The sequence below is a fragment of the Humulus lupulus genome, chromosome 4 (assembly GCF_963169125.1).
Source record: "Humulus lupulus chromosome 4, drHumLupu1.1, whole genome shotgun sequence".
Lineage (NCBI taxonomy): Eukaryota > Viridiplantae > Streptophyta > Magnoliopsida > Rosales > Cannabaceae > Humulus > Humulus lupulus.
This window is the reverse complement of record NC_084796.1, coordinates 8,098,508-8,124,332: the sequence shown is the minus strand read 5'-3', so window position 1 is coordinate 8,124,332 and position 25,825 is coordinate 8,098,508. Positions and strand designations below refer to the sequence as shown.

General features: G+C 44.4%; 1 protein-coding gene across 1 annotated transcript; it reads right to left on the bottom strand.

The window, feature by feature from the left end:
- Positions 1-1,358: 1,358 nt before the first annotated feature.
- Positions 1,359-3,884, bottom strand: LOC133831849 (uncharacterized). The gene is made up of 5 exons (XM_062262260.1): positions 2,949-3,884; positions 2,832-2,856; positions 2,404-2,548; positions 2,192-2,282; positions 1,359-2,108 (listed from the first exon to the last, which is right to left on the bottom strand). The coding sequence occupies exons 1-5, from the start codon at positions 3,882-3,884 to the stop codon at positions 1,359-1,361; spliced, it is 1,947 nt and encodes a 648-aa protein (XP_062118244.1).
- Between the last annotated feature and the right edge of the window lie 21,941 nt (positions 3,885-25,825).

Sequence of the window (25,825 nt, the reverse complement as noted above, 5' to 3'; positions counted from 1 at the left end):
TTTGCCTCTAGGCCTGTATCCCACTCCTATTTGATAATCAGACCTCGAGCCAAGGAATTTATCCATAACCTGATACTGTATTGATTTAGCAGTAGAACCTTCACTAGAAGCAGATTCCGAACCTGACTGACTACTTTGAATATTTTGCCTCTCCATCTCTTGGGTCATTTGTTCCTGTCAAAGGAAAATGTTAAAAAACCAATATTACTATAATTTAAGATCAATAAAGAAAGAAAAAAATTTAACTTACATGTAGTTCTTTGCAAGTTTCTCTAACCCAAGTCTTCGTAGATTTTTTTATATGAGTATCTCTCCAAGCATCAATAGCATGCTCATCAGGTTCATCCTACAAAATAATAGTGTTAGTTTAATTAATAATATAATAATATCAAATAAATTTAAGTATTTTACTTACATATTCCTTACGGATCGCTGCCATTGATTTAGAGCCTTGCGTCGACAAATACTTCATTTCCTTTCTATTTTTCTTGTTCTGCGTGGATCGCGCTACAAACTTTGGGCTCAGAAACAAATCGACGATTTCTTTCCAGCTCTCCTTCGAGCACAAGTCAGGAATAGCATTGAGAGCACTATCCAAATCATTCGGATTTCTAGAATAATATTTTTAGAAATGAGAATGCCTAATATTCTTTCTCTTTGAATATCTTTTGCGCATCTTAAATTTTTATAGACTAAAATGGATAATATAAAAAAATTAGGTATTTTTTTTTACCTTCATCTTTTGAACGACCTGGTCTTTATATTGCTGAGGAACATCTTTAAAATCTAAATAATGTCCCGGAAATAGTAATGTAACTTTAGTACTCAATTGACGAACAAAAGCTTGGTGCTCAGTACCAACCACTTTGTCTGTCGCCGGATCAAGTTGCAATTCAAGTGGTTTGCCAGCATCCCGCCTTTGTTTTTTAATATTAACATTACTGGCAGGGCCACGTCCCCTCCTTCTTGCAGGACGATCTATTAATTTGTTTAATACATAAAAATAAAAATATTAGTAAATCTTAAACATTTAAACAGATTGCGATTATAATATATCACATAACTAAAATTTACATATTAACCTGACTCGCAAGTTGAGGGTATCCTGCTAGGATCTGTGGGGTCTTGACCACCACCATCTCCACCGTGATGTGATACTATATCAGCTGACATGTCTCTTGTATTCATAAATATTTAAGATTTAATAATAATAATAGAAATCAAATTTAAGATTTAATATCATCAAATTTAATTAAGTAATGAAATAACATTAAACAAAATCAATATCAACATAAATTGGAAAATACGATTCAAATTCAAATTTTTGTGTTTGTTACAAAGGTAATCATTACATAAAACTAATAATCACTATCACTTCCATCATTAACTAAATTAGCATTAACATCATCTTCACAAAAATCAATTAATAAATCATCTTCTTCATCTAATTCTTCATCTGCTTCTTCATCGCCTAACTCGTGATCCTCTTGACTAACATTTAAATTTTGTACTGTACTAATGTCAATCGAATTTTGAGTAGGTAGCATAACCAACTCGCCGAGATCCACAGTCAACACAAAATTTGATGAGCTAATATCATGTACCACATCAATGTCTGAATTAGCTTCACAGTTCTCGACGTCCCAAATTTGTCGATGGTTTACACCCTCAACAACTTTCCACTGATTTCCTCTAAGTAAATCATCGAGATAAAATACTTGCTTCGCTTGATTTGCAAGTATATATGGGTCATCCTTGTACCATTCCCCGCTAGTGTTTATACTAGTAATATTATTCTCTACAATTATTTTCTTCCTTCTTGGATCTGTATTAAACCACTTACACTTGAACAATGTCACAAAATATGTGCCAGTAAATGTTAACTTTAATACTTCTTCAAGTATTCCATAATAGTTAAAATCTTCTGTTCCAGCAACAAATACTCCACTGTTTTGAGTGCTCCTCTTTAAATCTCGTTTGGTTGACATAAATCGAACACATTTCACTATACAACCTTCGTAATAAGCTCCTAAATGATCTGATCCAGATGCTAAAGCTAGCAACTCGTCACCATTATCTAACGATCCAAGCTTTTGTAAGTCGTATATCTAAAAGAATAAATAAAATTATTATAGAATTGAAAAAAATACTTAAAAGGATGAAAGAATATAGGGTAGGTTTTTTTTTTCACCTTCTTGTGAAACCATCGCTGAAAATATTTCTTATGTAAAATGTTATGATCTCCATCCTGATATTTGTGTTTGATTTCTTCTAAGTGTTCACTATAAATAAGAACAAAATTTTTGAATCAGTTGAAAGCATTTTCAATGAAATAAAAGCAACTTTTGGGAAGAAACTTACTCCAAATATTTCTGAATTTCAGGTGAATTGTTGTATATGTACCACTCTGCTTGTTCACGAGTCGCACGATCAAGAGGCTTTAGAGTTTCTTTTGTTATAGGTCGACATTGCGATTGAAATACAAAAAGATTTCTTGGTGTCACCTCATCTGCATTGCGATCAAGACGATTAAATCTTGTTTCAACACCTTTAAAATACATCGAACAAAATGTCAAAGCCTCATCTACAACATAACCCTCGGCTATCGACCCTTCAGGACGAGCTTTATTTCCAACGTAATTCTTTAATTTTTTCATGTATCTTTCAAAAGGATACATCCAACGCATAAATACCAGTCCACCCAGAATTGCTTCTTCAGGAAAATGTAAAATCAAATGCACCATTATATCAAAAAAGGCTGGAGGAAATATGAGTTCCATTTTACATAATATTAGAATAAGATCTTTTTGTGCTTCCTCCATATCGCTAACCTTTATAGTTCTTGCACAAATTTGCCTGAAGAAGTTACATAACTCAGAAATGGTAGTCGATATACTCTTTGAAAGAAACTTGCGAACACTCACTGATAGTAATCGTTGCATTATTACATGACTGTCGTGGGACTTTAAACCGCTGATATTTGTTAAATCAGCATTTACTTTCTTCTTTAAATTGGAACAAAAATTATCTGGAAATTTCACATCTCGAATAAATTTACAAAATTGCATTCTTTGATCAGATGTGAGAACATAAGGGGCATGAGGCTTCATTAACTTTCCGCTGTCACCTTCATATATCCACAACGATTCCTTTACTTCAAACTTTTTCAAATCATGTCTTGCATTAGTGGTGTCCTTGGATTTATCATTATCCAAGATAGTGCCTAACAAACTATCACACACATTCTTCTCCACATGCATGACATCAATGTTGTGTTTTAAAGTGTTTGAAGACCAATAATCAAGCTCATAAAATATGCTTTTCTTCCTCCAATTTTGATCTTCTGCAATACCCCTACGTTTGACACCTCCAAACATCTCGTGTTTTCCAGGAACTTGTGGTACAAGTTTGTTTACTTGTTCTAATATTTTGTCACAAGTAAAACGTCTTGGTGGACGTCTTCTCTCAATTTGTCCGTCAAACTGAGTGTCTCTTCTCATTCGATGGTTACTTGGAAGGAATCTTCTGTGACCAATGTAGGATGTCTTACCGATCACTTGAACAGAAGTTGTGTCTTCATTACACGTCGGACAAGCTTTGTATCCCTGACCACTCCATCCAGATAAATAGCTACGAGCAGGAAAATCGTTAACTGTCCACAATAAGGCTGCGCGCAACTTGAACATAGTGTTGGTTATACTATCTCTTGTATCGACGCCATTAACCCACAACTCCTTTAACTCATCCACCAATGGTCTCAAGAATATATCCATGTCCTTTCCAGGTGATTTTGGTCCAGGAATAAGAATGGATAGTATGAAATTATTATCTTTCATACACATCCAAGGTGGAAGATTGTAGTTAGCCAACACCACAAGCCACATACTATGCTTGACTCATGTTGCCAAACGGATTGAAACCATCTGCAGCTAAACCTAAATGAACATTCTGAGGTTCACTAGCAAAATCAGGATGTTTGGCATCGAAATCCTTCCACGCTAACCCATCCACTGGGTGTCTCATTATCCCATCGTCTTTTGATTTCCCAGTATAGTGCCATAACATTTGCTTCGCTGTAAGTCTTGAACTGTACAGTCTTTTTAATCGAGGAGTTAATGGAAAGTAACGCATCACCTTATGTGGTACCTTTTTTCCATCAGTTTTTTCAGGAGAAATCCATCTACTACTTTCGCAAATTGGACAAGTCTCTTTAGTTGAATGCTCTTTGTAAAACAAACAACAATCATGTTCACATACATGAATTGACTCGTACCCTAACCCTAATTTCTGTAATCTTTTTTTAGCCTCGTAGTAGGTTGATGGAATTTTATTTCCCTTCGGAAATGCAAGCTTTAGTAATTTCAGTAATTCATCGAAGATTTTATTCGGAATCTTGCCTCTAACTTTCAAATGCAATAATTTTGCTAAAAAGTTAAGAGAAGATATCCAATTACAACCAGGATATAACTCAGCCTCTATCTCGTCAAACAAATCGTCATAAAATTGTCCCGCCGCAGGATTATTTTCAACTTCTTCGGTTGTAGGTAGAAGGAAGTCTTCGACCATTGGAATCATCTCATCAACATCATCATCGTTGGCGTCCACCACATTGGCAACATCTGCTTCCGCTTCACCGTGATATATCCACTTTTCGTAACCTCGATGAAAACCCTAATCGAATACGTGTGCTTTCACCATAGGTAAAGTTTCAAGCCTATTGTTTATGCATCTAACACACGGACACCTAATTCTACTAGAGGAATCCTTATATTCCGACGCCATCGTCAAAAAAGCTTGTCGACCGTTCCAATATTCTCGACAAGCACGATTTCTCAATGTCGTCCAAGTCTTGTCAATCGCCATCTAAAGTGTTATAAAAGTATATAAGTTTACGATATGTGAATAGTCTTATATTTTAAAGTGTTATAAAATGTTTATAATAGTCTATTATAAACATTTAATAGTTTTAAACTACTTTAAAATGTTTTATAATATAAACAATTATAATTGTTATATTATATTATAAAACATTTAATAGTTTTATGCTACTTTATAATGCTTTTATAATATAATTGTTATATTATTGTTATACCCAGATTTCGAGCCATGGTAAATATGACCTCGAAAGCTGAGTTCACAATAAATGGTCTCGTGAGGATTAGAGTATGATCTAGGATTGTAAATCGAGCATGCAAAGTATGATATATGATCCCGAATGCGGTGACCTCGAAATGATCTCGATCTCGAAAGGTAGCTCCGAGAACACCTTCATCTTCAGGAACTTCGGAGCATGGGTCTTGAGCTCGATGCACTATCTCGAAAGCAATGTTAGCTCGGGAGATGTCAGTGGCTCGCACAATGACATGAAACCTGAGATGCTGAAGCCTTGAAGATACGCTATAACCACCTTAAATATCTACAAGTATTGTAAACATGGGATGTAATCCTCATTTATTGATGTAAATCCCCAAGAATCGTGGGATATTATTTAGTCAGTTATGCATTCCTTGGTCTTCAGGGACGTTTCCTTTTTTATCTGATTAAAGGCATTTAAAGCCATTTATTTTTATTCACAAAAGAGTAACTACCCAAAATATGTGGGATAGTATTCTGCATCCTTCTCTATAAATAGAGAAGCCATGCACCATTGTAAAGGACCGAAATTCTGATCCTTGAGAGAAAACTCTGGAGAATTCATTCTTGAAGAATTCCTAGAGATAATCTTGAGATTAATAACAGAGACTCGTGGACTAGGCAGATTTAACTGCTGAACCACGTAAAAAACCGTGTGTTTGATTTGTTTGTTCCGTTTGGCCATTGTCTTTAATTGTTTACGTGCTCTCTTCTTTTATCTGTTGACGAAAAACGGCGTCAACAGTTTGGTGCTTTCATTGAGAGCCTTAAGCATCCATCCCTGAGAGATTCATGGCTGCAAACAATCAGAACACTCCTGAAGAAAATTACCCAAGGCGCCCTGGAAAACAACCAATGGAGAACCCGGATGCTGATGAAAGAAGTGGGTCCTCTGATTCTCGGGGACCACCTCCACAACCAAGGGATGAGGACATGTACTACAATCCTGAGCGTTATGTCCCTATTGTAGAATTGGAGAATCGGCAGTTGAAACAGTTGTTGGCAGAAGCCAACAAACGTAACGAGGAGTTGACCAGGATAGCCGCAGAGGCGCAAGTGGCTCAGCCCCCGCCTCCGTGCGAAAACCAAGTCCCTCCTCCAAGGGACGTGCACGTTCCTCCCCGGAGGCCCCGTGGACGTCCACGAAAAAATGCTGCCACAAGGAGGCCGACACAACCTCCAGCACCAGCGGAGCCATCTGCTCCTTCTAGGCCTCAGAGGAGTACCTGAGCTCGGGTCCCGCCTAATCCACCTGTGGAAGTGCCTGCAGGAACTGAGAACAACCGAGCTCCTGCCGAGGCTCGGACTCAGGTTCCTGGTAGTGCACCGAACGCGACTGACCCATCTCGGGAAAATTTTGGACCCTCTAGGCCGAGGCAAGGGCGACAACCACCGTCGCCTATACGGTTCCCTCCGTCTCCCATAAGATATCCTTCACCTCCCCGCAGAAACGCTCAACCTGTTCGAGATCAGGATCAAGGGCGTACAGGGGAAAGACAAGGAAACAGGGAGACGTTCCAGGAGCGGAGAGGCGCACCATCTGAGAGAAGTCAGACGTCTCGATTTCGCACTGCGGAGACAAGGCGACGGAGAAAAGATCCACCATGAAATGACCGATCAATGAGTTTCACCAGTGATGAGTCCGGAGAGACTAGGTCCGTCAGTTAACACGACCGAGGTCGTAAAAATACTGGGAATCGCAAGAGTCATCCTGACCTGCGAAATCATCTGAATCAGAGCAGGGGAAAGGGAGATCAGACAAATCCGGATCTAAGGAATCATCTGAATGGGCGTAGAGATCCCTCACGGAGACGCGAGCCTGGGATCACGATTAATGACTATCAATTCCAGACACCACCTAAGGACCTAGTTCAAGAAAGGATTGATCAGCTCGAAAAAGCCTTTAGGCTTTTGAAGAATGAACGAGGGAGTGGTCGATACGAGGACTCTGATGAGGAGCTCGAGCCATTCGCTCCTAATATTTCCAACACTCAGTTTCCTCAAGGGTTCCGGATTCCTCACGTCCCAGCGTTTGAAGGAAAAACCGACCCATGTAGCCACCTGAGTACATTCAACACTATTATGAGAGCCAGTAATGTAGGTTACGAGCTCAGATGCATGTTGTTTCCGACATCATTGGCCGGACCTGCCAAGAGTTGATTCGAGAAGTACAAGAGACACTCTATAACTTCATGGGATCAATTGTCTAGAGACTTCAAGAAGCAGTTCCAGGCTATGATGGGAGTCAGACCCGAAGCATCCACTTTGACTAACGTCTGACAACAACCGGGCGAAACACTGAAAAGCTACCTGACAAGATTTAATCTAGAGGTCACCCGAGCTCGAGACGTGGATGAGAGTGGGCACTTGATGGCCATCCGAGCTGGTGTGTTACCTGGAAGTTCCCTTTGGGATGACATGCAAGGGAAACCGGTGAGGTCAATAACCGAGTTTAACAAGCGGGCGCAGAGATTTGTCAATGTAGAGGAGGCGAGGTCAACGCTAAAAGCAACCTCGCAAACCTAAACTACAACGATAAACATTAACTCCGCCTCAACCTCGGCTGACCCAGCGGCTTCACAGCCTACCTCAGAGAATCCCTCTAAGAGGAAAAAGAGCGAGGGAAATAACCCCGAGGCTGAAGGAGGAAAGAAAAAGAAAGGAGAAAGGTATTACTCCGTATATAAAGTACACACCGAGCTAACCGAGTCTTGAGAAAATATATACCTGGCTAATGAAAACCAGGTCCCTTTCAGGCGTCCGGACCCAATGAGGAATCAAAAGTCCAAAAGGAATTCCAGTAAGTATTGCCGGTTTCATAGAGACACCGGACACACAACTGATGAGTGCCGACAGCTGAAGGAAGAGATCGAAGGGTTGATCTCGAGAGGTTATTTCCGGCAATATGTCAAAAACCAGAGTACTGGACAGACTACTGCAAGCCAGAGAGTAGCCGCACTTCCGGCAGCACAGAATAATAACTCCCAATCTCGGGAAGAAGACAGGCCTCCGCCGATTGATGGAGAGGATGTAATAACCATCTCGGGAGGGCCTCATCTTGCAGGAGGGGGCAGAAATGCTCAAAAGCGATACGTGAATGAGTTGAAGACAGGGGACGGGTCTCCTTATGAACCCGAACCAAGGGCACCAAAAAGCCAAAGAGTTGAAACTCAGCCTATAACCTTCACCGAGGAAGATGCCTCCCATGTCCAGTTCCCTCATCATGATCCACTTGTCATCACCCTACAGCTTGCCAACAGAAGAGTGCGCCGAGTTCTCATAGATAATGGGAGCTCAGTAAACATTCTTTATAAAGCAACGCTAGAGAAAATGAGACTCTCCCTTCGCGACCTGAAGGCTTGTGCAACCACTTTGTATGGCTTTTCTGGAGAAGGAACTGCCTGTATGGGATCTATTGAACTCCCTGTGACCTTGGGAGACTATCCAGTCTCGGTGACCAAGATGATGGAGTTCGTGGTAGTAGAGTTACCATCTGCCTACAATGTATTGCTCGGGAGACCCGCCCTGGTCGGGCTGGGGGCAGTTTCATCTGTAAGGCATCTAGCCCTCAAGTTCCCTACTCCAAGCGGGGTCGGAACATTGAAAGGAGATCAATTGGCAGGAAGAGAGTGCTACAGCATTTCCTTGAGGGGAAAGAAACAAACGAGCGCTCAAGCACTCGTTGTCATACAAAATAAAGATGGGACAGTTTTAGAAATTGATGAGGAGATCGATCCGAGGATTGAGGAAAAAGTTGACCTCCAACCTTTGGAAGAGCTCGAGGAGGTTCAGCTCGAGGAAGCTGATCCCTCAAAAAAGGTGAAGGTCGGAAAACACCTCCAAGACGAATCAAAATAGCAATTAATTTGCTTTCTGAAGAAAAACCAGGATGTCTTCGCATGGTCACACTCTGACATGGTGGGAATAAGCCCTAATGTAGCGAGCCACGCATTGAATATAGACAAAAGCTTTCCCCCGAAGCAACAAAAGCGAAGACAGCTGGATGAAGACAGAAAGAAAGCACTAAAGGAGGAAGTTGACAGACTGAAAGAAAATAATTTCATTAGGGACGCCTTTTACCCTGACTGGGTAGCAAATCCAGTGTTGGTCCCGAAGCCCAATGGGACGTGGAGAACGTGCATTGACTACTCGGACCTCAACAAGGCCTGCCCGAAAGACTGTTTTCCGCTGCCAAGAATTGACCAGCTCGTAGATGCCACGGCGGGGCATGGTCTGATGTCCTTCATGGATGCCTATTCTGGATATAACCAGATTCCCATGCACGCCCCCGACCAAGAGCATACGAGCTTCATCACAGATAAAGGGCTCTACTGCTACAATGTCATGCCATTCGGACTCAAGAATGCCGGAGCCACGTACCAGCGGCTCGTAAACATGATGTTCTCAGAGCAAATAGGGAACAACATGGAAGTTTATGTTGATGACATGCTTGTAAAGTCTCAACTTAATAAGAACCATGTTGATGACCTCGAAGAGTGCTTTGGCGTGCTCAGAAAGTACAACATGAAGTTGAATCCTCAGAAGTGCACTGTTGGGGTGTCTTCAGGAAAATTTATGGGTTTCATTGTCAACTCTCGTGGGATCGAGGCTAATCCCGGCAAAATAAAGGCCCTGATCGATATGCCTTCGCCTCGGAAGCATAAAGATGTTCAAAGCTTGACTGGCAGGATGGCAGCTCTGAGCAGGTTCATCTCGAAGTCAACGGACCGCGATCTCCCATTCTTCAACTTATTGAAAGGAAGTAAGAAGTTCGAATGGACAGATGAGTGCGAGCTAGCCTTTCAGGAGCTCAAAAAGCACTTAGCCGAACCACCCATCCTATCGAAGCCTGAGACGGGAGAAGTACTGTTCCTATACCTCTCAACTACCGAACACGCGATAAGCGCGGTGCTCGTTCGAGAAGAAGAGAGAATACAGAAACCCGTCTACTATATCAGTAAAAGATTACTGGGGGCAGAGTCAAGATATCCACTGATGGAGAAGCTCGCCCTCAGTCTAATCCAATCATCTCGCAAGCTCCGCCCTTACTTTCAGGCACATCCTATCCATGTACTAACAGATCAACCACTAAGGCAAGTCTTGTCTAAACCAGAGGCGTCTGGTCGACTCCTTAAATGGGCTGTTGAGCTCGGACAGTTCGAGATCACCTACCATCTGAGAACGACCATTAAGGCACAAGCGTTGGCGGATTTTATAGTGGAGTGCACCGGTATAGTCGACGACGAGGTAACAACCACGGCCCACGAGCTGTGGAAACTTTACGTCGACGGGTCATCAAATGAAAATGGAGCGGGGGCAGGAGTTATTCTGATCACTCCTGCAGGGAGCAAATTTCACTCTGCTTTAAGGTTCAGCTTTAAAGCATCTAATAATGAAGCTGAGTACGAGGCTTTACTTGCGGGACTACGAATAGCAAAAGAGCTCAAGGCCAAAGCTATACATTGCTACAGCGACTCCCAGCTCGTGGTTAATCAAATCCTGGGAGAATACCAGGCTCGTGGCACAAAAATGGCAGCTTATCTGGAGAAGGCAAAATCCGCATTAGAGTATTTCGAGTTTTATGCAATCGAACAGGTTCCCCGAGAGCAAAACTCAAATGCAGATGCCTTAGCTCGGCTCGCCACTTCCGCCGAAAATGAAGAGCTGAATGTTGTACCCGTAGAACACCTGTCAGCACCCAGCATTACTGAGCCAGACGAGGAAGATGTGTGTATGATCGAGACAGAGACGACCTGGATGAGCCCGATAGTTGATTATCTCGAAAATGGAATTCTTCCAAAAGATCGAAATCAGGCTCGGAAACTAATGTATCAACTTCCTCGTTACACCATCCTGGACGGAAGGCTATACAGAAGAGGGTATTCCATGCCGTTGCTCAGATGTGTGACTCCTCCCGAGGCAAAGAAGATTATTGAAGAAATTCATGAAGGGTTCTACGGAGACCATACCCCCCGCATAGCCTGTCCAAGAAGATTATATGCCAAGGATATTTCTGGCCAACCATTAAAACGGACTCTTTCGAGTACGTGAAAAAGTGCGACAAATGCCAAAGATTCGCCACGATACCCCGAGCTCCACCTTCCGAACTGACCATGTTGACATCCCCATGGCCTTTCGCGGTATGGGGCCTCGACCTCATAGGCTCACTCCCAACTGGCAAAGGAGGAGTAAAATATGCTGTGGTCGCGGTTGATTACTTCACAAAATGGACAGAGGCTGAACCATTGGCGACCATAACTTCGAAAACGATCCTAGATTTCGTGGTAAAGAACATTATATGCCGATATGGAGTACCAAGAAAGATTGTATCTGATAACGGAACCTAGTTTGATTGTGACTTATTCACCAACTTTTGTAACAAGAACGGCATAATAAAGAGCTTTTCGTCAGTGGCTCACCCTCAGGCGAATGGTCAGGTCGAAGCCGTTAACAAAACTCTCAAGAGTTCTCTAAAGAAAAAGTTGGAGGAGGCAGAGGGACGATGGCCCAAGGAATTACCCCAAGTCCTTTGGGGATATAGAACTACAGCTCGGACATCGACGGGACATACCCCGTTCTCTCTAGCGTACGGATGCGAGGCAATGTTGCCCATCGAGGTCGAAATCCCAACAATTCGAACTCAAATTTACGATCAGGATTCAAACCACACTCAGCTCGAAGAAACCCTTGACTTGATCGAAGAAAAAAGGGAAGAGGCTCAGCTAAGAAATGCTGCTTACCAGCAACGAACCACAAGATATTTCAATAAAAGGGTTCGAGATCGAAAGTTCGGAGTGGGAGACCTGATCTTGAGACGCGTATTCTTAGCAACCCGAGATCCAGCGGCTGGAGTGCTCGGGCCAAACTGGGAAGGACCGTACCAGATAGAATCAGTCATCCGACCTGGCGTGTACAAACTGGCGAGATTAGATGGGAGCCTGATACCACGAGCATGGAACGGCGAACACCTTAGACCTTATTATCAATAGTATAGGAAAAGTGTTGCCTGTAACCATGATTTTCTATCTATATTAGTTTGTTTTTGAATTTCATCAAATGAAAGGTCTACTTTGTTTCACATGTAATTTATTTTTATTTTTGCAATCTCTCTTAATTTAATAACCTATGGTCACACTCATAGGATATTAAGGGGGCATCATTGGTATACATACCACCAGCTTAAAAAATAAAAAATATATAAAGTATTTGGATATAACCAAGTACGCGATCTTAGGTAGTTCGGACATAACCGAGTTATCAAAAACATAAAGTATTTGGAGATAACCAAGTACGCGAGCTTAGATAGTTCGGACATAACCGGACTACCAAAAACCTAAAACGTTTGGAGTTAACCAGATGTGCAAGCTTAACAGGTTTGGAACAAACCAGCCAAATTATCGATCGATGATAAATAGGAGCCTAAACCCATCGCGAAATATGTCGAGATCGAGGCTGGAACATCTTAAAGAAAAATAGTTTCGAACTCACAACCTCGGAGCTAAGATACTAAGGATGAGGAAAAGTGACTAAAAAGATAACCAAATCATTCATGTTACATACCATATAAGTACTTTCGAGTTCGTGGTTAAAGTAATATCCGACCTTGATGAGTAACGAGGTCGGAAATGGATAATTCGAATAAACTATGCATGAATGCATCGAATTTCGAGCCTAAATCCAAACTATGTTTGCATGAATAAATAAACATAACCAGTTCATCTATTATAAAAAGGTGCAAAATATTTCGAGCCAAGAAATGTAAAGCATGTAAAAGAATAGTTAAAGAAATTGTATCAGCCCCATGGGCATAAATTACAATAATTACAGAAATAAGGGGACGCAGCCCCGATAACTGATCTCCCCGAGGTCAGATTCAATGAAGAGGAGTCTCCTTGGCCTTCTCAGCATCAGTGGCACCGGACCCCTCAGGACGAATAGCATGACTATCCTCCTGAGCTTCCTCCGAAACAGTGCCCGGAGCAGCCTTTTCCTTCTCGAGCTGCTCAGCCTTCTCTTTCTCAAGCCATTCAGCCTCTTCCTTCTCGAGCTGAGCATTCCATCGTTCAAGAAACGGCGCCTCGTGGGGACCCAAAAAGCTGGTGTCCAGCTCTTCGTTATAAGCCCACATCCGGTACATGGCTGAGTCGACCGCCGTTTCCTTCTTTTCTTTGTACTCGGCAGTAAGGCGAGCTTTGACATCCTCTATAAGGTCGAAGGTGGCGGTCTTGTCCTCTTTGAGCTTCTTGTTGGTCTCCCGAAGCTGGATGTTATCTTTCTTTTGCTCCTCGAGTTCAGTTTTCAGCTTTCTGAGCTCCTTGGCCATTTCCTCACGCTCCTTAACCACTGCCTCGAGCTTAGTATTCGCCGCCTTCAGATCATCATACGCTCTAAGGTGGAGGTCCCTCTCCTCTTGGGCATGAGTCCTGCTCGAATGGATCTCGTTGTTCAGCTCGTAATTGAGCTGGGCAGTGAAAGCAAGAGCCTGAAAAAAGGAAGAAACCACCATTAGCCTCGGGACAGTATGAATGTAAGCAAAAGGAATATAGAAGGATACTTACCGCGGCAGTGTGCTCGATACTCTTCTCGTACAGGACAGTGCGGTCTCGGGTGCCAGTTAGGCACTGCCACTGAGGAGCCTCGAAACTGCCGTAGCTCTGGCCAATCCGGGACATGACATCCGAAATCAGCGTAGATCCATGAGGTCCGGCAGCGTTATCCACCACATATGAGTCCATATGGGTGGAGATGGTTAGCTTCTGAGCTTGATAAGTAGAAGGTCTCTTGGCGAGCTGAGCAGAAGACGTTTGACCCACCGCAGGAGGTTGGGATTCGACCACGACAGGGATACCAGCCTGCGAGGCCGGTGCCACTGCAGAGACGACGGCCTGCGAGGATGGCATCGTCGTGGGGGCGTTAGTCTGGCCAGTCGACGCAGCAGCAGAGCTCGAAGCTAGCGGGGGAGGAGGAGGCGTTTTCTTAGATCTCTTGGAGCCTTTCCCCGGCTGGCTAGTTTTCAGTCCCCCTGCCCTGGGGCGTTTGCCCCTCTTGGCACCCGCATTGTCGATAAGGGCGTCGAGGTCGGAGTCCATATTGCCTGCACAAGTCAACACAGTGAGTCAGTAAAAGAGGTGTACAAGTTACTTCAGTATCACAGACGTATAGAGTGATGGTAGAAAAAACCTAACTGGAACTTTCCCCCGAGCTTGAGCTCGGGGACCATGAAATTCCCCCGTCTTCAGAGGAGGCGGGGGGAGTGCCTTCCCTATAAGTTGGTGATAACCTCGAGAGGTCCCTATAGTCATTGGTCCCGTACTGCACCGCTATCCCATTCCACACCTCGTCCGTGGTGTACATGGTACATATTTCCCAAGCCCACTATCGAACCTATGGACACAGTCGTCTACCCAACTCCATATGTAGAAGTGGTATCTATCCTGTGGGCACGAGACTAACCTATTGGGCCTGTGTTTTAGCAAAGTGGGGGACCACATTCTCGAAGTAGGAAGGGTTTTACCTTCATCTGAGTCCGAGCTCGAGGCTTCGTCGTTGGCTTCGTTCCCAGATCGCGGACTCCTCAAGCGAACTGGGAGAGGTGCCCTCTTTTCTCTCCTCGGAAGAAGGGTGTTTGTGGGCTATGGCACCTCCTCCCAACGTCCGTATTTTTTATTAGACCAGTCAGAGGTTGACTGACCTTCTCCCAACAACCCACAGGCTCGGAGCTGGTCCTCATGAAGAAGATACGAGAGAGACCTCCTGCCATAAGGAAGTCCGAGCAAGGTCTCTCTGTGTTCCCTCATTGTCTTGGAGGGGGAGGGACGCTGAAAATTAGCTGAAAGGCGAAGCACATTTCAGCTAAGTATGGTCTTAAGGGCTAAAACTCCGAGCTCAAAAAAAAAAAAAAAAGTAACAAGAGTACTTACGAATCCTCCTGAAAGAACGATGTCGAGACGGGGACAGACCGTCTGTCCAGAAAAAAGCCTTTTTGGAGTCAGGAGGGTGGTTGGGAAGATCTTCGAAAATCTTTGTCTCCTTAGGGTAGCTCGAGAGATAGTAAAAACCATCCCCTCCCCGAGCTCGGGAGGGGTTACTTTTCAAACAAAAGAGATATAAAATCTCTTGAGGCGAGGGTCCTTTCCACTGTAGCTCGTGGAACAAGGATCTCAGGGCAGACATCACCCTGTACGAATTGGTGTTGAGTTGGAATGGAGCCAACCCAACGAAATCAATGAAGTCTCTGAAAAAGGACTTCAAAGGCAGCAGAGCTCCCGCCCTTATATGTTCCTGGCTCCAGGCCGCGTATTTCACACTGGCATCGCGACCCCCAGGGGCGAAACAACTCCGTTCGTGACTAGCCGGAGCTCGACACTTCAGGGTGTCTAACGAACTAAGGCCATGGAGGGCCAAGATGTCAGTTATTTGATCGGTGGTGGTAACCGAGCTCTGGTAGAACTCAGCTTCGTACATCTCCCTCCTAGGCTGCGAAGACGAAGGCTCCGCCATTAAAGAAAATTGGAGTTCCCCCGGATGATATGCAACCGTGACTTTTAACGGAGGGTCGAGGGGGATTGGCCTAGGTCCTGGGTTGGGCTCCGGATAGATGGCCTCCCGAAGGACTCTTCTCTTCTTTTCGATGACCTCGTCTATCTGACGGCGATAGTGGGCTCGAATGTCTTCTTGCTCGCGTGCGATCTCATATTCTTTAATCCGACGTTGGTTCCGGGCAAAGACCGATTCCGGGCTCGGAGATTTGGGCTCGTAAGGGATTGCTCGTAATGACCCCCACCGTCTTTCCGGATTCTGTGACATCTAACGAGAAAGAAAAAATGGTGAGGGCCATGCATGCAAGAATCACGAGCTTGATGGGATGAACTCGGAGATTTAAGGACAAGAAACTAAGTATTAAGACCCTTACTAAAGAGTCAGAGCGTGTGTTCCACAGGAAAGAAAATGAGCGTGGATGATTTTTTGAAAATCCTAAAATTCAAGGGAAAGAAAGGTGGCGGTTAGCCAGGAAAGGGCATTTTTGGGTTTCGTGCAATTGTCAAGAACAAGGGTTTTTACCCGAAAACTTAGTGTACAAGAAACATGGCCTAAAATTTTCAAAACCCAGAAAGTTGAAACTTCGTTCAAACGAAAAAACTGGGTACAAATCAGAGACGAACATCCAGATTGAAAATCTATAAGGCATAAAAGCCCATTGGTTCAAAACTTCCTATCGTATCATTCTAAGAACGTAAACTAGCATACACAACAAGAACAGTATGGGTAAAAAGCTGAAAACAAAAATGGCATACTTACACAGTGATGGTGATTGCAGCGAAATCGTCGATTGGAGGAGAGGTTGCAAGAAAGAACTCACTGACTCGAACAGACCAGGAGACGAAGAGGGGGTCTTGTATATATAGGTGGGAAAATGGAATTAATCAGGAGCGTCGAATGGAATTCTCACTAGATCGAACGGATGGGGATCAATGACAAGATGGCGCCGAAAAGTTGTCAGACGGACGATCGTGGGCGTGTTCCCAAGGTACTCAAGTACCTAAAGTGAGCAATACCCATCTGGCACGTGTCCGTTTTCAAGAGCGTATGACGGTACGGTTCCCAGAGAAAGTAGTTCAAAAGTTTCCTTCTCTTAGGATTCGAACAAATACTTTTGAGGGGGCAAGATGTTATACCCAGATTTCGAGCCATGGTAAATATGACCTCGAAAGCTGAGTTCACAATAAATGGTCTCGTGAGGATTAGAGTATGATCTAGGATTGTAAATCGAGCATGCAAAGTATGGTATATGATCTCGAATGCGGTGACCTCGAAATGATCTCGATCTCGAAAGGTAGCTCCGAGAACACCTTCATCTTCAGGAACTTCGGAGCATGGGTCTTGAGCTCGATGCACTATCTCGAAAGCAATGTTAGCTCGGGAGATGTCAGTGGCTCGCACAATGACATGAAACCTGTTGACGCCATTTTTCGTCAACAGATAAAAGAAGAGAGCACGTAAACAATTAAAGACAATGGCCAAAAGAAACAAACGAATCAAACACACGGTTTTTTACGTGGTTCAGCAGTTAAATCTGCCTAGTCCACGAGTCTCTGTTATTAATCTCAAGATTATCTCTAGGAATTCTTCAAGAATGAATTCTCCAGAGTTTTCTCTCAAGGATCAGAATTTCGGTCCTTTACAATGGTGCATGCCTTCTCTATTTATAGAGAAGGATGCAGAATACTATCCCACATATTTTGGGTAGTTACTCTTTTGTGAATAAAAATAAATGGCTTTAAATGCCTTTAATCAGATAAAAAAGGAAACGTCCCTGAAGACCAGGGAACGCATAACTGACTAAATAATATCCCACGATTCTTGGGGATTTACATCAATAAATGAGGATTACATCTCATGTTTACGATACTTGTAGATATTCAAGGTGGTTATAGCGTATCTCCAAGGCTTTAGCATTTCAGGCTTCATGTCATTATGCGAGCCACTGACATCTCCCGAGCTAACGTTGCTTTCGAGATGGGATATCGAGCTCAAGACCCATGCTCTGAAGTTCCTGAAGATGAAGGTATTCTCGGAACTACCTTTCGAGATCGAGATCATTTCGAGATCACCGCATTCGAGATCATATATCATACTTTGCAGGCTCGACTTACAATCCTAGATCACTCTAATCCTCACGAGACCATTTGTTGCAAACTCAGCTTTCGAGGTCATATTTACTATGGCTAGAAATCTGGGTATAACATCTTGCCCCCTCAAAAGTATTTGTTCGAATCCTAAGAGAAGGAAACTTTTGAACTACTCTTTCTGGGAACCATACCGTCACACTCTTGAAAATGGACACGTGCCAGATGGGTATTGCTCACTTTAGGTACTTGAGTACCTTGGGAACACGCCCACGATCGTTCGTCTGACAACTTTTCGGCGCCATCTTGTCACCGATCCCCATCCATTCGATCTATTGAGGATTTTAATCAACGCTCCTGATTAATTTAGTTTTTCCACCTATATATACAAGACCCCCCTCTTCGTCTTCTTCTTCACATTTGTTCATCATAAACAAGAAAAGAAAAACAACCAAAAAACCAGACTCTCTTAAGAAGCTTCTGTCCTGCGCATGTTTTCTCGACCCAAGAAACAAAGAAATCCTGGTCTGTTCGAGTCAGTGAGTTCTTTCTTGCAACCTCTTCTCCAATCGACAATTTCGCTGCAATCACCATCACTGTGTAAGTACGCCATTTTTGTTGTTCTTTTTATACTGTATTTGCTGTGTATGCTAGTTTACGTTCTTAGCATGATACGATAGGAGGTTTTGAACCGATAGGTTTTTATGCTTTCTGGATTTTCACTCTGGATGTTTGTCTCTGGTTTATACCCAGTTTCGACGTTTGAATGTGGTTCCTATTTTTTGGGTTTTGAAATTCTTAGGCAGCGTTTCTTGTACATTAAGCTTTCGGATAAAAACATGGGCTTTGACAAATGCACGAAACCCAAAAACGCTTTTCCTGGCTAACCGCCACTCTCCTTTCCCTTGAATTTCGGGATTTTCAAAAAATTATCCACACTCCTTTTCTTTTTCGTGGAATACACGCCCCTGAAACTTCAATAAAGGGTCTTAGTATTTAGTCTCGTTCCTAAATCTCCGAGCTCATTCCATCGAGCTCGTGACTCTTGCATACATGGCCCTCACCATTTTTTATTTCTCGTTAGATGTCACAGAATCCGGAAAGATGGTGGGGGTCATTACGAGCAATCCCTTACGAGCCCAAATCTCCGAGCCCGGAATCGGTCTTTGCCCGGAACCAACGTCGGATAAAAGAATACGAGCTTGCGCGTGAGCAGGAGGACATTCGAGCCCACTATCGTCGTCAGATAGACGAGGTCATTGAAAAGAAGAGAAGAGTTCTTCGGGAAGCCATCTATCCGGAGCCCAACCCTGGACCTAGGCCAATTCCCCTCGACCCAGCGTTAAAAGTCACGGTTGCATACCACCCAGGGGAACTCCAGTTTTCCTTAATGGCGGAGCCTTCGTCTTCGCAGCCTAGGAGGGAGATGTTTGAAGCCGAATTCTACCAGAGCTCGGTTACCACCACCGACCAAATAACTGATATCTTGGCCCTCCATGGCCTTAGGTCATTGGACACACTGAAGTGTCGAGCTCCGACAAGGCATGAACGGAGCTGTTTCGCTCCTGGGGGCCGCGATTCCAGTGTGAAATACGCGGCCTGGAGCCAGGAACATATAAGGGCAGGAGCTTTGCTGCCCCTGAAGTCCTTTTTCAGAGACTTCATTGATTTCGTTGGGTTGGCTCCATTCCAACTCAACACCAACTCATACAGGGTGCTGTCTGCCCTGAGGTCCTTGTTCCACGAGCTAGGGTGGACAGGGCCTTCACCCCAAGAGATTTTATATCTCTTTTGTTTGAAGAGTAATCCCTCCCGAGCTCGGGGAGGAGATGGTTTTTACTATCTTTTGAGCTACCCCAAAGAGACAAAGATCTTTGAAGATCTTCCGAACCACCCTCCTGACTTCAAGAAGGCTTTTTTCTGGACAGACGGTCTGTCCCCGTCTTGACACCGTTCGTTCAGGCGGATTCGTAAGTGTTCTCGTTACTTTCTATTTTTAAGCTCGGAATTTTAGCCCTAAAATCCATATTTAGTTGAAGTGTACCTCGTCTTTCAGCTAACTTTCAGCGTCCCACCCCTGACGAAACAATGAAGGAGCACAGAGAGGCCCTGCTCCAACTCCCCTATGGCAGAAGGTCTCTCTCATTTCTATTACATGAGGACAAGCTACGAGCTTGCGGGTTTTTGGGAACAGGGCCAGTCAACCTCTGACTGGTCCAGTAAAAAATATGAACGCTGGAAGGAAGTGCCACTGCCCACAGGCATCCTTCCTTCGAGGAGAGAAAGGAAAGCATCTCTCCCAATTCGCTCGAGAAGTCCGCGGTCAGGAAATGAGGCCAATGACGAAGCCTCGAGTTCGGACTCCGGTGGAGGTAAAACCCTTCCTACTTCACGAATGTGGTCCCCCACTTTATTAAAACACAGGCCCAATAGACTAGTCTCGTGCCCACAGGATAGATACCACTTCTACATATGGAGTTGGGTAGATGACTGTGTCCATAGGTTTGATAGTGGGCTCAGGAAATATGATACCATGTACACCACAGACGAGGTGTGGAATGGGATAGCGGTGCAGTACGGGACCAATGACTATAGGGACCTCTCGAGGTTATCACCAACTTATAGGGAAGGCACTCCCCCCGCCTCTTCTGAAGACGGGGGAATTTCATGGTCCCCAAGCTCAAGCTCGGGGGAAAGTTCCAGTTAGGTTTTTTCTACCATCATTCTATACGTCTGTGATACTGAAGTAACTTGTACACCTCTTTTACTGACTCACTGTGTTGACTTGTGCAGGCGATATGGACTCCGACCTCGACGCCCTTATCGACAATGCGGGTGCCAAGAGGAGCAAACGCCCCAGGGCAGGGGGACTGAAAACCAGCCAGCCTGGGAAAGGCTCCAAGAGATCTAGGAAAACGCCTTCTCCTCCCCCGCTGGCTTCGAGCTCTGCTGCTGCGTCGACTGGCCAGACTAACGCCCCCACGATGATGCCATCCTCGCAGGCCGTCGTCTCTGCGGTGGCACCGGCCTCGCAGGCTGGTGTCCCTGCCGTGGTCGAATCCCAACCTCCTGTGGCGGGTCAAACGTCTTCTGCTCAGCTCGCCAAGAGACCTTCTGCTTCTCGAGCTCAGAAGCTAACCATCTCCACCCATATGGTCTCATATGTGGTGGATAACGCTGCCGGACCTCATGGATCTACGCTGATTTCGGACGTCATGTCCCGGATCGGCCAGAGCTACGGCAGTTTCGAGGCTCCTCAGTGGCAGTGCCTAACTGGCACCCGAGACCGCACTGTCCTGTACGAGAAGAGTATCGAGCACACTGCCGCGGTAAGTATCCTTCTATATTCCTTTTGCTTACATTCATACTGTCTCGAGGCTAATGGTGGTTTCTTCCTTTTTTCAGGCTCTTGCTTTCACTACCCAGCTCAATTACGAGCTGAACAACGAGATCCATTTGAGCAGGACTCACGCCCAAGAGGAGAGGGACCTCCACCTTAGAGCGAATGATGATCTGAAGGCGGAGAATACTAAGCTCGAGGCAGTGGTTAAGGAGCGTGAGGAAATGGCCAAGGAGCTCGGAAAGCTGAAAACTGAACTCGAGGAGCAAAAGAAAGATAACATCCAGCTCCGGGAGACCAATAAGAAGCTCGAGGAAGACAAGACCGCCACCTTCGACCTTATAGAGGATGTCAAAACTCGCCTTACTGCCGAGTACAAAGAAAAGAAGGAAACGGCGGTCAACTCAGCCATGTACCGGATGTGGGCTTATAACGAAGAGCTGGACACCAGCTTTTTGGGTCCCCACGAGGCGTCATTCCTTGAACGATGGAATGCTCGGCTCGAGAAGGAAGAGGCTGAACGGCTTGAGAATTAGAAGGCTGAGCAGCTCGAGAAGGAAAAGGCTGCTCCGGGTACCATTTCGGAGGAAGCTCAGGAGGATAGTCATGTTATTCGTCCTGAGGGATCCGGTGCCACTGATGCTGAGAAGGCCAAGGAGACTCCTCTTCACTGAATCTGACCTCGGGGAGATCAGTTATCGGGGCTGCGTCCCCTTATGTAATTATTGTAATTTATGCCCATGGGGCTGATACAATTTCTTTAACTAATTCTTTTACATGCTTTACATTTCTTGGCTCGAAATATTTTGCACATTTTTATAATTGATGAACCGGTTATGTTTATTTATGCATACAAACATAGTTTGGATTTAGGCTCGAAATTCGATGCATTCATGCATAGTTTATTCGAATTATTCGTTTCCGACCTCGTTACTTATCAAGGTCGGATATTACTTTAACCATGAACTCGAAAGTACTTATATGGTATGTAATATGAATGATTTGGTTATCTTTTTAGTCACTTTTCCTCTTCCTCAATATTTTGGCTCCAAGGTTACGAGTTCGAAACTATTTTTCTTTAAGATATTCTAGCCTCGACCTCGACATATTTCGTAATAGGTTTAGGTTCCCATTTATCATCGATCGATAATTTGGCTGGTTTGTTCCAAACCTGTTAAGCTTGCACATCTGGTTAACTCCAAACGTTTTAGGTTTTTGGTAGTTCGGTTATGTCCGAACTATCTAAGCCCGCGTATTTGGTTATATCCAAACACTTCGTATGTTTTTGATAACTTGGTTAAGTCCGAACTATCTAAGCTCGCTCGGTTAAGTCCGAACTATTTAAGCTCACGTATTTGGTTATATCCAAATACTTCGTATGTTTTTGATAACTCGGTTAAGTCCGAACTATCTAAGCTCGCTTGGTTAAGTCCGAACTATTTAAGCTCGCGTATTTGGTTATATCCAAATACTTTATGTTTTATTTATTATTTTTTTATTTTTTTAAGCTGGTGGTATGTATACCAATGATGCCCCCTTAATATCCTATGAGTGTGACCATAGGTTATTAAATTAAGAGAGATTGCAAAAATAAAAATAAATTACATGCGAAATAAAGTAGACATGTTATTCAAAAACAAACTAACATAGATAGAAAATCATGGTTACAGGCAACACTTTTCCTATACTATTGATAATAAGGTCTAAGGTGTTCGCCATTCCATGCTCGTGGTATGAGGCTCCCATCTAATCTCGCAAGTTTGTATACGCCTGGGCGGATGACTGATTCTATCTGGTATGGTCCTTCCCAGTTTGGCCCGAGTACTCCTGCTGCTGGATCTCGGGTTGCTAAGAATACGCGTCTCAATACCAGATCTCCTACTCCGAACTTTCGATCTCGAACCCTTTTATTAAAATATCTTGTGGTTCGTTGCTAGTAAGCAGCATTTCTCAGCTGAGCCTCCTCCCTTTTTTCTTCGATCAAGTCTAGGGTTTCTTCGAGCTGAGTATGATTGGAACTTTGGTCGTAAATCTGAGTTCGAATCGTTGGAATTTCGACCTCAATGGGCAACATTGCCTCGCAGTCGTATGCTAGAGAAAATGGGGTATGTCCAGTTGATGTCCGAGCTGTAGTTCTATATCCCCAAAGGACTTGAGGTAATTCCTCAGGCCATCGTCCCTTTGCTTCTTCCAACTTTTTCTTCAAAGAACTTTTGAGAGTTTTATTAACGACTTCGACCTGACCATTCGCCTGAGGGTGAGCCACTGACGAAAAGCTCTTTATTATACCGTTCTTGTTACAAAAGTTGGTAAATAAGTCGCAATCAAACTGGGTTCCGTTGTCAGACACAATCTTTCTTGGCACTCCATATCGGCATACGATGTTCTTTACCACGAAATCTAGGATCTTCTTCGAAGTTATGGTCGCCAATGGTTCAGCCTCCGTCCATTTTGTGAAGTAATCAACCGCGACCACAGCATACATTACTCCTCCTTTGCCAGTTGGGAGCGAGCCTATGAGGTCGATGCCCCACACCGCAAAAGACCATGGGGATGTCAACATGGTCAGTTCGGAAGGTGGAGCTCGGGGTATCGTGGCGAATCTCTGGCATTTTTCGCACTTTTTCACGTACTCGAAAGAGTCCGTTTTAATGGTTGGCCAGAAATATCCTTGGCGTATAGCCTTCTTGGATAGGCTATGCCCCCCGGTATGGTCTCCGCAGAACCCTTCATGAATTTCTTCAATAATCTTCTTTGCCTCGGGAGGAGTTACACATCTGAGCAATGGCATGGAATACCCTCTTCTGTATAGCCTTCCGTCCAGGATGGTGTAACGAGGAAGTTGATACATTAGTTTCCGAGCCTGATTTCGATCTTTTGGAAGAATTCCATTTTCGAGATACTCAACTATCAGGCTCATCCAGGTCGGCTCTGTCTCGATCATACACACATCTTCCTCGTCAGGCTCAGTAATGCTGGGTGCTGACAGGTGTTCTACGGGTACAACATTCAGCTCCTCATTTTCGGCGGAGGTGGCGAGCCGAGCTAAGGCATCTGCATTTGAGTTTTGTTCTCGGGGAACCTGTTCGATTGCATAAAACTCAAAAAACTCTAATGCGGACTTTGCCTTCTCCAGATAAGCTGCCATTTTTGTGCCACGAACCTGGTATTCTCCCAAGATTTGATTAACCACGAGCTGGGAGTCGCTGTAGCAATGTATAGCTTTGGCCTTGAGCTCTTTTGCTATTCGTAGTCCCGCAAGTAAAGCCTCGTACTCAGCTTCACTATTAAATGCTTTAAAGCCGAACCTTAATGCATAGTGAAATTTGCTCCCTGCAGGGGTGATCAGAATAACTCCTACCCCCGCTCCATTTTCATTTGACGACCCGTCGACGTAAAGTTTCCACAGCTCGTGGGCCGTGGTTGTTACCTCGTCGTCGGCTATACCGGTGCACTCCACTATGAAATCCGCCAACGCTTGTGCCTTAATGGTCGTTCTCGGATGGTAGGTGATCTCGAACTGTCCGAGCTCAACAGCCCACTTTAGGAGTCGACCAGACGCCTCTGGTTTAGACAAGACTTGCCTTAATGGTTGATCTGTCAGTACATGGATAGGATGTGCCTGAAAGGAAGGGCGGAGCTTGCGAGATGAGTGGATTAGACTGAGGGCGAGCTTCTCCATCAGTGGATATCTTGATTCTGCCCCCAGTAATCTTTTACTGATATAGTAGACGGGTTTCTGTAATTTCTCTTCTTCTCGCACGAGCACCGCGCTTATCGCGTGTTCGGTAGTTGAGAGGTATAGGAACAGTACTTCCCCCGTCTCAGGCTTCGATAGGATGGGCGGTTCGGCTAAGTGCTTTTTGAGCTCCTGAAAGGCTAGCTCGCACTCATCTGTCCATTCGAACTTCTTACTTCCTTTTAATAAGTTGAAGAATGGGAGACCGCGGTCCGTTGACTTCGAGATGAACCTGCTCAGAGCTGCCATCCTGCCAGTCAAGCTTTGAACATCTTTATGTTTCCGAGGCGAAGGCATATCGATCAGGGCCTTTATTTTTTCGGGATTAGCCTCGATCCCACGAGAATTGACAATGAAACCCAGAAATTTTCCTGAAGACACCCCAAAAGTGCACTTCTGAGGATTCAACTTCATGTTGTACTTTCTGAGCACGCCAAAGCACTCTTCAAGGTCTTCAACATGGTTCTTGTTAAGTTGAGACTTTACAAGCATGTCATCAACATAAACTTCCATGTTGTTCCCTATTTGCTCTGAGAACATCATGTTTACGAGCCGCTGGTACGTGGCTCCGGCATTCTTGAGTCCGAATGGCATGAAATTGTAGCAGTAGAGCCCTTTATCTGTGATGAAGCTCGTATGCTCTTGGTCGGGGGCGTGCATGGGAATCTGGTTATATCCAGAATAGGCATCCATGAACGACATCAGACCATGCCCCGCCGTGGCGTCTACGAGCTGGTCAATTCTCGGCAGGGGAAAACAGTCTTTTGGGCAGGCCTTGTTGAGGTCCGAGTAGTCAATGCACGTTCTCCACGTCCCATTGGGCTTCGAGACCAACACTGGATTGGCCACCCAGTCAGGGTAAAAAGCGTCCCTTATGAAATTATTTGCTTTCAGCCTGTCCACTTCCTCCTTTAGCGCTTTCTTTCTGTCTTCATCCAGCTGCCTTCGCTTTTGCTGCTTCGGGGGAAAGCTTTTGTCTATATTCAA

Bases quoted from the DNA above. Each gene is read 5' to 3' on its own strand.
- LOC133831849 (XM_062262260.1), bottom strand. From the start codon at position 3,884: ATGTGGCTTGTGGTGTTGGCTAACTACAATCTTCCACCTTGGATGTGT. The intron at 2,549-2,831 runs GTTAGCGATATG...TGTATTTTAAAG, and splicing joins TTTGTGCAAGAACTATAAAG to GTGTTGAAACAAGATTTAAT. The intron at 2,283-2,403 runs GTACATATACAA...TCTTATTTATAG, and splicing joins ACTCGTGAACAAGCAGAGTG to TGAACACTTAGAAGAAATCA.